Raw genomic sequence first — 12,228 nt, 5'->3', positions numbered from 1 at the left:
CTATCCGCCCTACACCCAGGAGCCACGGTGGCAACCTTTGGAGGCCGGGGTGTGCTAGAGTCCCAATAAACAGCCTCAAGCCACCAGTCATACGTGTTTGTCCTAGTCTATATGGGGGACAGAGAGAAAGACATTACATCTGTGAGGACCTTATGTGAAGCCTTAGGCAGTAAGGAACTACAACACTGCAGCGCAAGGGAAGGCAACTGATTTCCACCTGGACAAGGGGACTCTGGACTTGCCTCCAAACCGGCCGGACTCTGCCTGCCCTGTGATCTGGTGCCCTGGACTGCGGATGCTGAAGTCTTCAGTAAAGGTAAAGAGACTGCAACCTTGTATCCTCGTTCTTCGCTGTGCCTCTCACCATCCACCATCTACACACTGGGAAGCCCTGGGGACATATGTCACCTGTGGGAAGGTATACCATCTAGCTGCCATAACATCACCCCAGGAGTCCCCTTAAAGCAGCGTCGGTCACCCTGACCGAATACCACAGGTGGCGTCACAAACACAAACTTTATCCCTTGAAAGACCTTTCCCTTTTACACTGAGGTCCCGGGGCCACGGACCAGGTCAGCCACCGTGACATCCCCCTGTGAACCGCTGGACCCTGTACCCATGGGGGTGCTCCACAAGCATCACCAGACGTACTGCGTGTCGTTGGGCGGAGGCAGAAAACATAAAATTGCCCTCCGCCCCGGAATCCACGCAACGCTCTACCGAATGAGTGGATGGGCCAATGGTAATTGTCCCCTTAAAGGACAATTTTGAGGCAAATGTAGCCATGTCTTGTGAACCTCCACCCACTACCACTAGATGCTGACATTTCCCCGACCGCTGGGGACATCTGGTGGCAAGATGTCCTGACTGCCGGCAAACATAACAGACCCTAAGTGCACGAGCGGTCCAGGACTTAGATCCCGCTCATGACACCTCCATGGCCTCATGTGACTCGGGCGCCTGTACCGGAGATTCCAAAGGTTTGGTGAAGGTGGGAGCCAGCCGAAACCTCTGCCTACATTGGGCTCGCTCTAACCTCTGCTCGTCAAAACAGAGGTCAATATGAGTAGATACAGCTATTAGCTCCTCCAGTGTGGCGGGAATCTCCCTAGTGGCCAGACTTAACATGGTCAGCCAGCCCCCTCCAAAATATAGGGATGAGGGCTTTATCCAACCACTCCAGCTCAGGTGCTAAGGTGCGGCAAAATGGCTGCCGAAGGACGAGCCCTGAATCAATGCCAACAGTTGGAGCGCCATATCATGGGTGACTAGAGGTCCTAAAAAGACCTGTTTCAGAGTGCTTAGGAATAGCTGAGCACTCTGCACCACATGATCGCCACGCTCCCACAGCGGCGTAGCCCACTCCAGCGCCCTGTCCGACAGGAGAGACATAATGAATCCCACCTTTGCCCACTCTGTAGGGAAACGTGCAGCCAGGAGCTTGAGGTGTATAGAGCACTGGCTCACGAAACCCCTACAAGATTTGCCATCACCAGAAAATTTTTCTGGCAGCGGGAGGCGAGATAGGGTCGGAACAGGGGTGGCAGTGGCCAAATTTGCTGCAGCCACGCTAGCAGCCTGAACAGCTACTGCGGTAACATCCACAGCTGAGGTTGTGCGCTCAAGAGCCGCCAACCTGACCTCCAGCTGCTGGATGTACCGCAAAGATTGCTGTTTGTCCGCCATTGCTAGCCAGACCCTGGCGCTAGTATTATGTTAGGGCTAGCGGAATGCACCGAGTAAATATAGATGTTATTATTGGTGCGTTCGCAGCCCGGGGTCCACCGTGCAGGAGGAACCTGCTGCTAGCAAATGAAGGCACTATATTGTGGTATAAGCGAACTCTGTTACTTCACAGAGTCGCACAGAAAGAAGACGCTGTGCCCTGTTATCGTCACAGCGGTACACAGGTAACTGCTGAGCTGATGGCAGTCAGTGGTCACGCACTCAGAGAAGCACACAAAACATTCCTCTCCGGTGGAACCAGAATTCTAGAGGCTATGAGCCAGCCCTGAATACATTCATACAAAACTCCTCACCGGAGGTGCTGGTATTCTAGGGGCTTATTTCAGCCAAACCCTGACCACATACAGCCACGACCACAATAGCAAAGCTCATACACATGTTGATACTAGCGCATGGCCATGCGAACGTTTTATAGCTGCAACAACTTTAGGACCTTGCTAGAGGATCAATGGGAGCTGCCACAGTATCTGAGCAACTTCAGGACCTTCCTAGAGGACCAATGGGAGCTGCTGCAGTACCTGAGCATGTGACCCTTGACCTCCAATGAGAGGTCTTACCTTGGGCATGCTCAGAAGGGGAAAAGCAGGACTTAGTCCCAGAGACGTTTGCTCGCCGCTGACCAGTACTGGCTATAATGGCAGAACCTGGAAGAACAGCAGTAACCAGGTGTAGAGTATCTGCCTGAGCCAGAAGCTGGGACCAACGTCTCCGCTGAGCAGGCTCCACTGCGGCTGGAGAAGGATGGGCGACCACAGTGGAGATGGCTCGAGATTCCACCTGTGCAGAGGCGGGAACTCGACACCTAACACAAAATAAGCATATTTAACACTATGTGCAAGGAGGAGAGGCTGACCTAAAGGAAGGGGGATAAGAATCTTTCTACCCCTACAAAGTAAGTGGAGCTCAATCCTTCAACTCCCCATCTCCCCGTGTGGACTCACTGTGCTCTTCGGCTGACGCTCTTTTTTGTGTTTGTTTGTTTTGTCAGTAGCAACTATCTCAGACAGATGTCTGTCAAGCCTCTGTTTACATAGTAACATAGTTAGTAAGGCCGAAAAAAGACATTTGTCCATCCAGTTCAGCCTATATTCCATCATAATAAATACCCAGATCTACGTCCTTCTACAGAACCTAATAATTGTATGATACAATATTGTTCTGCTCCAGGAAGACATCCAGGCCTCTCTTGAACCCTCGACTGAGTTCGCCATCACCACCTCCTCAGGCAAGCAATTCCAGATTCTCACTGCCCTAACAGTAAAGAATCCTCTTCTATGTTGGTGGAAAAACCTTCTCTCCTCCAGACGCAAAGAATGCCCCCTTGTGCCCGTCACCTTCCTTGGTATAAACAGATCCTCAGCGAGATATTTGTATTGTCCCCTTATATACTTATACATGGTTATTAGATCGCCCCTCAGTCGTCTTTTTTCTAGACTAAATAATCCTAATTTCGCTAATCTATCTGGGTATTGTAGTTCTCCCATCCCCTTTATTAATTTTGTTGCCCTCCTTTGTACTCTCTCTAGTTCCATTATATCCTTCCTGAGCACCGGTGCCCAAAACTGGACACAGTACTCCATGTGCGGTCTAACTAGGGATTTGTACAGAGGCAGTATAATGCTCTCATCATGTGTATCCAGACCTCTTTTAATGCACCCCATGATCCTGTTTGCCTTGGCAGCTGCTGCCTGGCACTGGCTGCTCCAGGTAAGTTTATCATTAACTAGGATCCCCAAGTCCTTCTCCCTGTCAGATTTACCCAGTGGTTTCCCGTTCAGTGTGTAATGGTGATATTGATTCCCTCTTCCCATGTGTATAACCTTACATTTATCATTGTTAAACCTCATCTGCCACCTTTCAGCCCAAGTTTCCAACTTATCCAGATCCATCTGTAGCAGAATACTATCTTCTCTTGTATTAACTGCTTTACATAGTTTTGTATCATCTGCAAATATCGATATTTTACTGTGTAAACCTTCTACCAGATCATTAATGAATATGTTGAAGAGAACAGGTCCCAATACTGACCCCTGCGGTACCCCACTGGTCACAGCAACCCAGTTAGAGACTATACCATTTATAACCACCCTCTGCTTTCTATCACTAAGCCAGTTACTAACCCATTTACACACATTTTCCCCCAGACCAAGCATTCTCATTTTGTGTACCAACCTCTTGTGCGGCACGGTATCAAACGCTTTGGAAAAATCGAGATATACCACGTCCAATGACTCACCGTGGTCCAGTCTATAGCTTACCTCTTCATAAAAACTGATTAGATTGGTTTGACAGGAGCGATTTCTCATAAACCCATGCTGATATGGAGTTAAACAGTTATTCTCATTGAGATAATCCAGAATAACATCCCTCAGAAACCCTTCAAATATTTTACCAACAATAGAGGTTAGACTTACTGGCCTATAATTTCCAGGTTCACTTTTAGAGCCCTTTTTGAATATTGGCACCACATTTGCTATGCGCCAATCCTGCGGAACAGACCCTGTCTCTATAGAGTCCCTAAAAATAAGAAATAATGGTTTATCTATTACATTACTTAGTTCTCTTAGTACTCGTGGGTGTATGCCATCCGGACCCGAAGATTTATCTATTTTAATCTTATTTAGCCGGTTTCGCACCTCTTCTTGGGTTAGATTGGTGACCCTTAATATAGGGTTTTCATTGTTTCTTGGGATTTCACCTAGCATTTCATTTTCCACCGTGAATACCGTGGAGAAGAAGGTGTTTAATATGTTAGCTTTTTCCTCGTCATCTACAACCATTCTTTCCTCACTATTTTTTAAGGGGCCTACATTTTCAGTTTTTATTCTTTTACTATTGATATAGTTGAAGAACAGTTTGGGATTAGTTTTACTCTCCTTAGCAATGTGCTTCTCTGTTTCCTTTTTGGCAGCTTTAATTAGTTTTTTAGATAAAGTATTTTTCTCCCTATAGTTTTTTAGAGCTTCAATGGTGCCATCCTGCTTTAGTAGTGCAAATGCTTTCTTTTTACTGTTAATTGCCTGTCTTACTTCTTTGTTTAGCCACATTGGGTTTTTCCTATTTCTAGTCCTTTTATTCCCACAAGGTATAAACCGCTTACACTGCCTATTTAGGATGTTTGAAAACTTCCATTGAAGGAGAAATCACTGCCTCTCGTGGCAGCCTGTTCCACTCATTGATCACGCTCACTGTCAAAAAGTTTTTTCTAATATATAATCTGTATCTTCTCCCATTCAGTTTTATTCCATTGTTTCTTGTATTTCCCTGTGCAAATGAGATTAAGGATGATCCCTCTACCCTGTGACTTCCCTTCAAATATTTGTAGACAGCTATTAAGTCTCCTCTTAGCTTTCTTTTATGCAAGCTAAACACTGCCAGATCCTTTAGCTGTTTCTCATAGGACATACTTTTCAATCTGCTCACCATCCTAGTAGCTCTTCTCTGAACTTGCTCAAGTTTTTCAATCTCTTTTTATAAAATGTGGTGCCCAAAACTGGACACAGTATTCCAGATGAGGTCTGACCAAGGAGGAGTAGAGGGGGAAAATTACTTTACATGATCTAGACTCTATGATTTTCTTAATACATCCCAAAACTGAGTTTGCCTTTTTTCTTGTTGCATCACACTGTTGACTCATGTGCAGTCTGTGATTTATTAGTATACCCAAGTCTTTTTCACACCTGCTGTTGCTTAGTTCTATTCCTCTTTTTCTGTAATGGTGATGATGATGGAATTTTTGTTTTTCTTGCCCAGATGTAGATTGTTGCATTTCTTTCTGTTAATTAACTATAATTTTATTAGTCGCTGCATATTGTTCAAGCTTATCTAGATCCTTCTGAATTTTTTCTCTGTAACACAAGTTTTGCCCAAATTAACATGGCCAAAATAAAGAAGAGATCCATGCCACTGGAAGAAGCAGGAGTCAAAACATGCATCGGGCTGTGGAGACGCTGCATTGGTCATCATTATTCCTAATTCCTGGGTATCCACTCCTCGGTGCTACAAAGTATGGTAAATAGTGATGAGCGAGTGTACTCGTTTCTCAAGATTTTCGGAGCACGCTCGGGTGTCCTCCGAGTATTTGTAAGTGCTCGGAGATTTAGTTTTCTTCGCCGCAGCTAAATGATTTACAGCTATTAGCCAGCATAAGTACATGTGGGGTTTGCCTGGTTGATAGGGAATCCCCACATGTACTTATGCTGGCTAACAGATGTAAATCATTCAGCTGCGGCGAAGAATGACAGAGCCTTGTGATACCCCACTTGAAACACTCTTCCAATTGGATGTGCAACCATTTATTACCACTCTTTGAGTATGATTTCTGAGTCAGTTATGAATCCACCTAACCGTAGTCTTGTCAATCCCATGCTTGGACATTTTTTCAACATGAATAGCATGAGATACTTTATCGAATGTTTTGCTGAAGTCAAAATATACTATCTATACTGCATTTCCTACACATTGAACAGACCTGTGCTGTTCAGCCCTATTCAATCTTTACAGCCAGCCGCAGTTGCAGTTAAAGGGAACCTGTCACCCCCCCTGGGCATTTTTAAGTAAAAGAGTCACCTTCTGCAACACTAAGGCTGCATTCTGTGAAGGTGGCTCTTCTTTTTTTGCTCCCTACTAATGCTACAATATTAAGTTTTATAATTTTCACGCCATACCTGTATTCTGTCCGGGGGGCACGTCTTTTCCCCCGAACTCAACTGCCTCCCAGCCATCAGTCAGTGTGCCGGGCGCCGCCTCCTCTGTTTGTATAAACGTACCTGGCGCCTGAGCTGTGCTCTCTTATTTTTCTGTCATGCGCCGTGCGCGCTGCCCTGCAAGACCCATCAGCTGATCTAGTGATCCCGCCCCGCAGTGTGTTCTGATGTATTCACACTGCGGGGTTAAGAATCTGGCACATGCGCAGTTAGTATCTGCGGCTGTCCCCAGCTCCCTCTGCCTCTTTCCTCCAGCGTGATATGACTCGTCTGCACTTCAGCGTCAGAGTGATCGCAAGCTAAGTAGGGAGCAAAAAAAGAAGAGCCACCTTCACAGAATGCAGCCTTAGTGCTGAAAAAGGTGGCTCTTTTACCTAAAAACGCCTTGAGGGGTGACAGGTTCCCTTTAATAACAGCTGATCAGTGAGAGTGTGGGATGTCAGACCACTACAGATCTGAATATTATACCACTATTCCACTTTAATGTGCGTCATATGATAGAAAATAAAAATATTTCTTAAAAGGATTGCCTTATTATTTTTAATGGATTACATGGCATAGTGCTTGTAAAAACAAACACCTTTGCAATTTACCTCTTATTAAAAATTCTTTCCAGTCTCAAGAACAAAGGGATCTTTATTTCTAAAGTTACTGCTCATTGCTTAGGTTAGTGGCTAACTTTGCAGTCTGTGGTGGCCAGTCTGATTTTCAGGGAGCATTGAGATTACAAGCTTTTTGCTATATAGCTTGCAAATGTTGCACAATAGCTTGCTGGATCACTGGATCCATCCAGGTTCAGTGCGCCTGCGCTCCTCCTATGCTGCAGACACCAAACTGCCTCAGCCTGCAACATGGGAGAGCACACAGTTCAGGCCATGTCACTGGTCCAAATATCAGTTATCAGGAGTGCACTGCCCCCCGACAAGCAAGAAGCTCGGAAGCAGGAAACGGTTGGCTCATGAAGACAGAAGGCAAGAAAAATCCTTTAAATAGATACCATGGTGATTGTTTATGCCATGATGAATTTACACTTAAAAGGTGACAGATTTTGCAAATCAGTGAGATTTGTGCCACTGTGTAACCCACCTTGCAGTCTTTGAATTTGCTTGGTAAAGATTTCGGCTTGTTGAGCACTTGCCAATCGTTCTTCCTCCAAAATACCTGTAAAAACAATAACAGCAGGTGGCATAACCAATGTCAAATCACTTTATTAAATTGACATATTTAGGTTGTTTTATATTAATATAAGCAAGATCAGGTACATTTGAAGCCAGAGGGATGAGATGTGATGCTAGAGGAAATGTTCTGCTACAGAAATAGATATACTGCCATGCTAAGGATATGGTGCCAGTAGAGCACAGATGTAATGCCAGAAGGGAAAAAGGGTGTAAAGAAGAATGTTAACTCAAAAACGAGAAAAAAATAAATCAGAATTGTTTTGTGAAACTGTGAATGTTATGAAAATCAAACATAATGTAACAGTGCAGTGCTGCACTGAAAACATTCAATGCTTTGGAGTATTTACCCTGCATCTCCAAAAAGCTGTCTTCATGTTTTAGTGCCAGGTCCCGAGTTTCTTCCAGCTCTGTGAGCAACTGTATGATCTGGGTTCTTAAATCTTGGCTTTCCAAGAGCATGCTACTAGGGCCACTTTCTGAACCACTTTGAACATCTCCAGACTCTGATTCAAGGTCTGGTGGCTCTTCATCTTCTGAATCTGCAGTAAAGAAAGTCAGAGTTCCATATAGTTACATAGTTAATGCGGTTGAAAAAGACAAATGTTCATCACGTTCAGTCAAGGATTGGAAAGTGAGGATGGGCATACGCACTATCATAATGCATGATCCAATCAGACTTAAAAGAGGTAATCTTTTCCTATTGATCCCAGTTGACAATCCACGGGACCAAACATCCAGAAAAGCTTTACACATTTACACAGGATTTTATTATATTTTTCTCTATAAAAGAAACCAAGACTCTTTTGAAATAATCAATGATTCCAACTATGCCCATCTCTAGACTATTCTGCATATTATTAGTTCTTATGATAAAGAAGGCTGGTCTCCTCTGGAGATTTAACCTTTCTTTCTCTCTATGGAGGGAGTATCCCGTGTCATTTGAGTGGGTTCTGTACTGTACGTGTTGTTTATGTACTTGTTAACATTCTGTCCCCCCTTAGGCATCTCTTCTCAAGACTAAATAAATGTTATTCTTTTAGTCTTTCCACATAACTAAGATCCTCCATTCCCCTTAACAGTTTTGTGGCTCTTCTTTGTACCTGAACTGACTCCAGGGCAGCCTTACACTGGTTCCCAGAACTGAACTTCTTATTCCAGATGGGGTAGCACTAATGCTTTCTAAATCCAGACTTAATGTATCTGGTTTTCAGTTTTTAAGTTGGTGCCACTCAAAAAAGTCAACCCTTGGCATACCAACAACATGAGTCCAAAATAGGTATATATGGAATGTCATTTTATAGAATTGTATGACATTGTAACAATATCTTGGCTAAGGCCATTTCTGCTCTATCAGGACAAGTAGCAGTCCATGTTCCCTTTCTTTTAGGCCTCTTTCACACTTCCGTCTGTTGTCTCACGTCGAAATCCGTTGAGTTTTGAAAAAACAGGATCCTGCAAATTTTTCTGCAGGATCCTGTTTTTTCCCATAGACTTGTATTAGCGACGGATTGTGATGGATGGCCATCCGTTTCATCTGTCGTGCACTGGATCCGTCGGAAAATAGCAGTCCGTCGTGCAGAGAAAACGTTCAGAGGAACGTTTTTTGTGCACATCAAAAATATCTCTCTCTCTCTCTCCCTCTCTCTCATGTTATATTATAAAATTCGGCCAAGAACGCATCCGTCATAATACTGAATGCGTCACACACGTTTTCCTCTATTTTCACAACGTCCGTCGACGCGTCATTTCACTGCACTATGACGCCCAGCCAAAGACGGAAGTGTGAAAGAGGCCTTAGCCTTCTGTAACTCACCCTATCCTGCAATCTTTACATATTTTGTTGCAAAAAACTAAAAGATAATTTAGAAGAAGATTTTACAAAACATGTGGGGAATAACTTGACTGATATTCACTGAGCACTGACATTTAGCATGAATTGAAAAGTTAGCTCTAAACCTTGTTGTCCAATATCAGTGACCGGCCGCAATATTCTTGTGAATTAACGGGCTGTGGAAATCTAGTAAAAAGTGGAAAAGGGGCAGCCCCATAATAATGTACATGCTTTCAGAATGAGGTGCTCAGCAACTGCTTGTGGATGTGGTATTTAAGTGCAAAACTTTTAGCCTCATAATTTATACTGTATAAAGGCATAGCACAAAGACACACTAAATATGTTAGATATGAGTAAAAAAAAACTAAGATTATTTCCACTGATTAAATTAGCACCGTCTTGCATCTTATAAACTAGGACCTTTCTTTATTTTAATCATTCTCTTTTTTATGTATTACTTTATTCTTTGATTTCTTTTATTATTATTATTATTACTATTATTATTAATTTTCTCATGTTATATATTTGACTTGGAAAAATTACAGACTTTGCATGTCTTTAGGTTTATTTTGCACATACATATACATTTATTATAGAACTAGATTACTCAAAATCCTTATATATTATTTCTAAACACTCTTTTTCGGTGATTACTTTGTATCTCCGTTCATACTGCAACCACACACAAATGATACACCATTTGAAAGATAAGCTTGCCCCCTTCAGCAAGAAAATAGCCAAACGAACCACACATCCACGATGTGATCACAAAATACAGTTTAAACATTAATTTTCATAAACCTGCAGTAAGGAAAAATGACCTGCAGGTGGCACCACACTACCTCTAAGCTGTTTACAGACATCACAAATAAATCCAAACAGATTGCACACTTCACTGCAGGTGAGTCACATACGCAAACACATGTGGAAACATGCACTGTTTTTCAATTGGAAACATGCACTGCCTATTGTACATTTCAAGCTGCATTTGGAGCGCAGACCTGACATTGTTTGGGTTTGGAATTACTTTGCAGGATCAACTAGAAAGAGGTGTATAAAAAGCAGACCTCTAGGCAGGCCAACATGAACGAGATGTCCCAGACCTCTTCAGACACCATTTCATCGAACATCAAACAGGCTACAACCTCATGAACAAAGAAAACAAAGACTTGTATACCATAGACAGGCTCAACAGAAGCACAGACAACAGATAGTGAATCAGTGTAGAACACTACTGCAAAAGCACTGTATTGATTTAGTTCCACCTGATTACTTCCTGCGTCTACAACAAGACATCTGTGCAAGGAGGTGCCAACATTCACTTCCAAATACATACTGTTGTGCTTGCTTATTACTTCCAGACAATGAAGTTAAAACCCACAGTGTTGGGAATATGGATAAAGTATGTCCACATTGCTCAGCAAAGCTCTATTTAGGTGAAGTCGTGTGCTGCCACCTGCAGGTCATTTTTCCTTACTGCAGGTTTATGAAAATTAATGTTTAAACTGTATTTTGTGATCACATCGTGGATGTGTGGTTTGTTTCGCTATTTTCTTGTGGAAGGGGGCAAGTTTACCTTTCAAATGGTGTATCATTTTTGTGTGTGGGTGCAGTATAAACGAAGATTCAAAGTAATCGCCGAAAAAGAGTGTTTAGAAATAATATATAAGGATAAATACCTGTCTGTGTTCATCATGTCATCAAATACATTTATATTTGACCAGCTTGCTTTTTTCGTAAATTGCCTGCGCCCCAACGACCAATGTGCGAAAATTTCACACGGGCCAACTAGTATTTATATATTCAAATTTTACCTGGCCGTACAATACTCTATTTTTTATTCTGTTAATTTTTTATCATTTTTTATCTTAACTTAAATTACAAAACATTGTTCAAGACATGTTTAAAGCATATATAGTTTTACTTACACTCACCATTCAGCAACTCTCTAGGGTAAGAATGATTCCTTCTAGTGAGAGGCTGAGGAAGCCAGCGAACAGAAGAACCTGAGCCTGGGCTCGATCCTGTAATAGAAAGTCAGATACATTTATAGTACAAAGTAACAAACAGAATGTTACATAATCATTAGCAGAGCAAAACAAATTGAGGCCCCAGCCACCACAAAGAAAACAGCTAAAAACAGCTGATTGATAAGGTGTAAGTTGTCAGACCCCCCTCCAATCAGATACTGATATCTTATTCCATGGAGTAGGGTCATCAATATTATAAGTCTGGTCAACCCCTTTAAAGGGGAATCTGTCACCAGGTTTGTGCTACCCAGCTTTATTTAGGGGCAAACAACCTTATTCCAGCGATGTGTTACTTGTCAACAAAAAAAGACAATGGAAAAGAAGGCAGATCATGGATGGTGACCTGTCAGGAATCTACTATAGATAATCCTCATTTATGTTGGTAAGATGCTGAAGATACTTCTAGTGCAGAAGGATACAGTTACCCATGGTGCCCAAATAACAATGCAAGACAGTTCACTAAATAACACAGTTCAATCTCTAAATTAAAAAATCAAGAAGTACCCCAAGCTTCCTTTCCATTTGTACAGATTCCAAGTTCAGGTGCCCAAAATATCAAGGTGAGTGGAGCACCTTCAGCAACAATGTAAATCGCACACACTTAAAGGCCATATACAGCTCTGGAAAAAATTAAGAGACCACTGCAAAATTTTCAGTTTGTCTGATTTTTCTCTTTATAGGTATATTTTTGAGTAAAATGTAAATTGTTCTTTTATTCTATAAACTACTGACAACAT

At 42.6% G+C, this 12,228-nt stretch overlaps 1 protein-coding gene across 5 annotated transcripts in view; it reads right to left on the bottom strand.

Moving 5' to 3' along the window:
• Positions 1–12,228, bottom strand: part of CCDC136 (coiled-coil domain containing 136) — a 123,548-nt gene that overhangs the window by 81,583 nt on the left and 29,737 nt on the right. For 3 of the 5 annotated variants that reach the window (XM_069765422.1, XM_069765421.1, XM_069765419.1), the window contains exons 2-4: positions 11,390–11,485; positions 7,978–8,169; positions 7,539–7,613 (exon numbers count right to left, since the gene is read on the bottom strand). In XM_069765422.1, coding sequence (XP_069621523.1) covers positions 7,539–7,613; positions 7,978–8,169; positions 11,390–11,485 — 363 coding nt within the window. The remainder of the gene's footprint in view (positions 1–7,538; positions 7,614–7,977; positions 8,170–11,389; positions 11,486–12,228) is intronic. The other 2 variants (XM_069765423.1, XM_069765420.1) reach the window with 1 other exon arrangement.

The sequence above is a fragment of the Ranitomeya imitator genome, chromosome 4, assembly GCF_032444005.1.
Source record: "Ranitomeya imitator isolate aRanImi1 chromosome 4, aRanImi1.pri, whole genome shotgun sequence".
Taxonomy (NCBI): Eukaryota; Metazoa; Chordata; class Amphibia; order Anura; family Dendrobatidae; genus Ranitomeya; species Ranitomeya imitator.
Note: the sequence above shows the minus strand (reverse complement) of the source record. Positions and strands in the feature narration are given on the sequence as shown.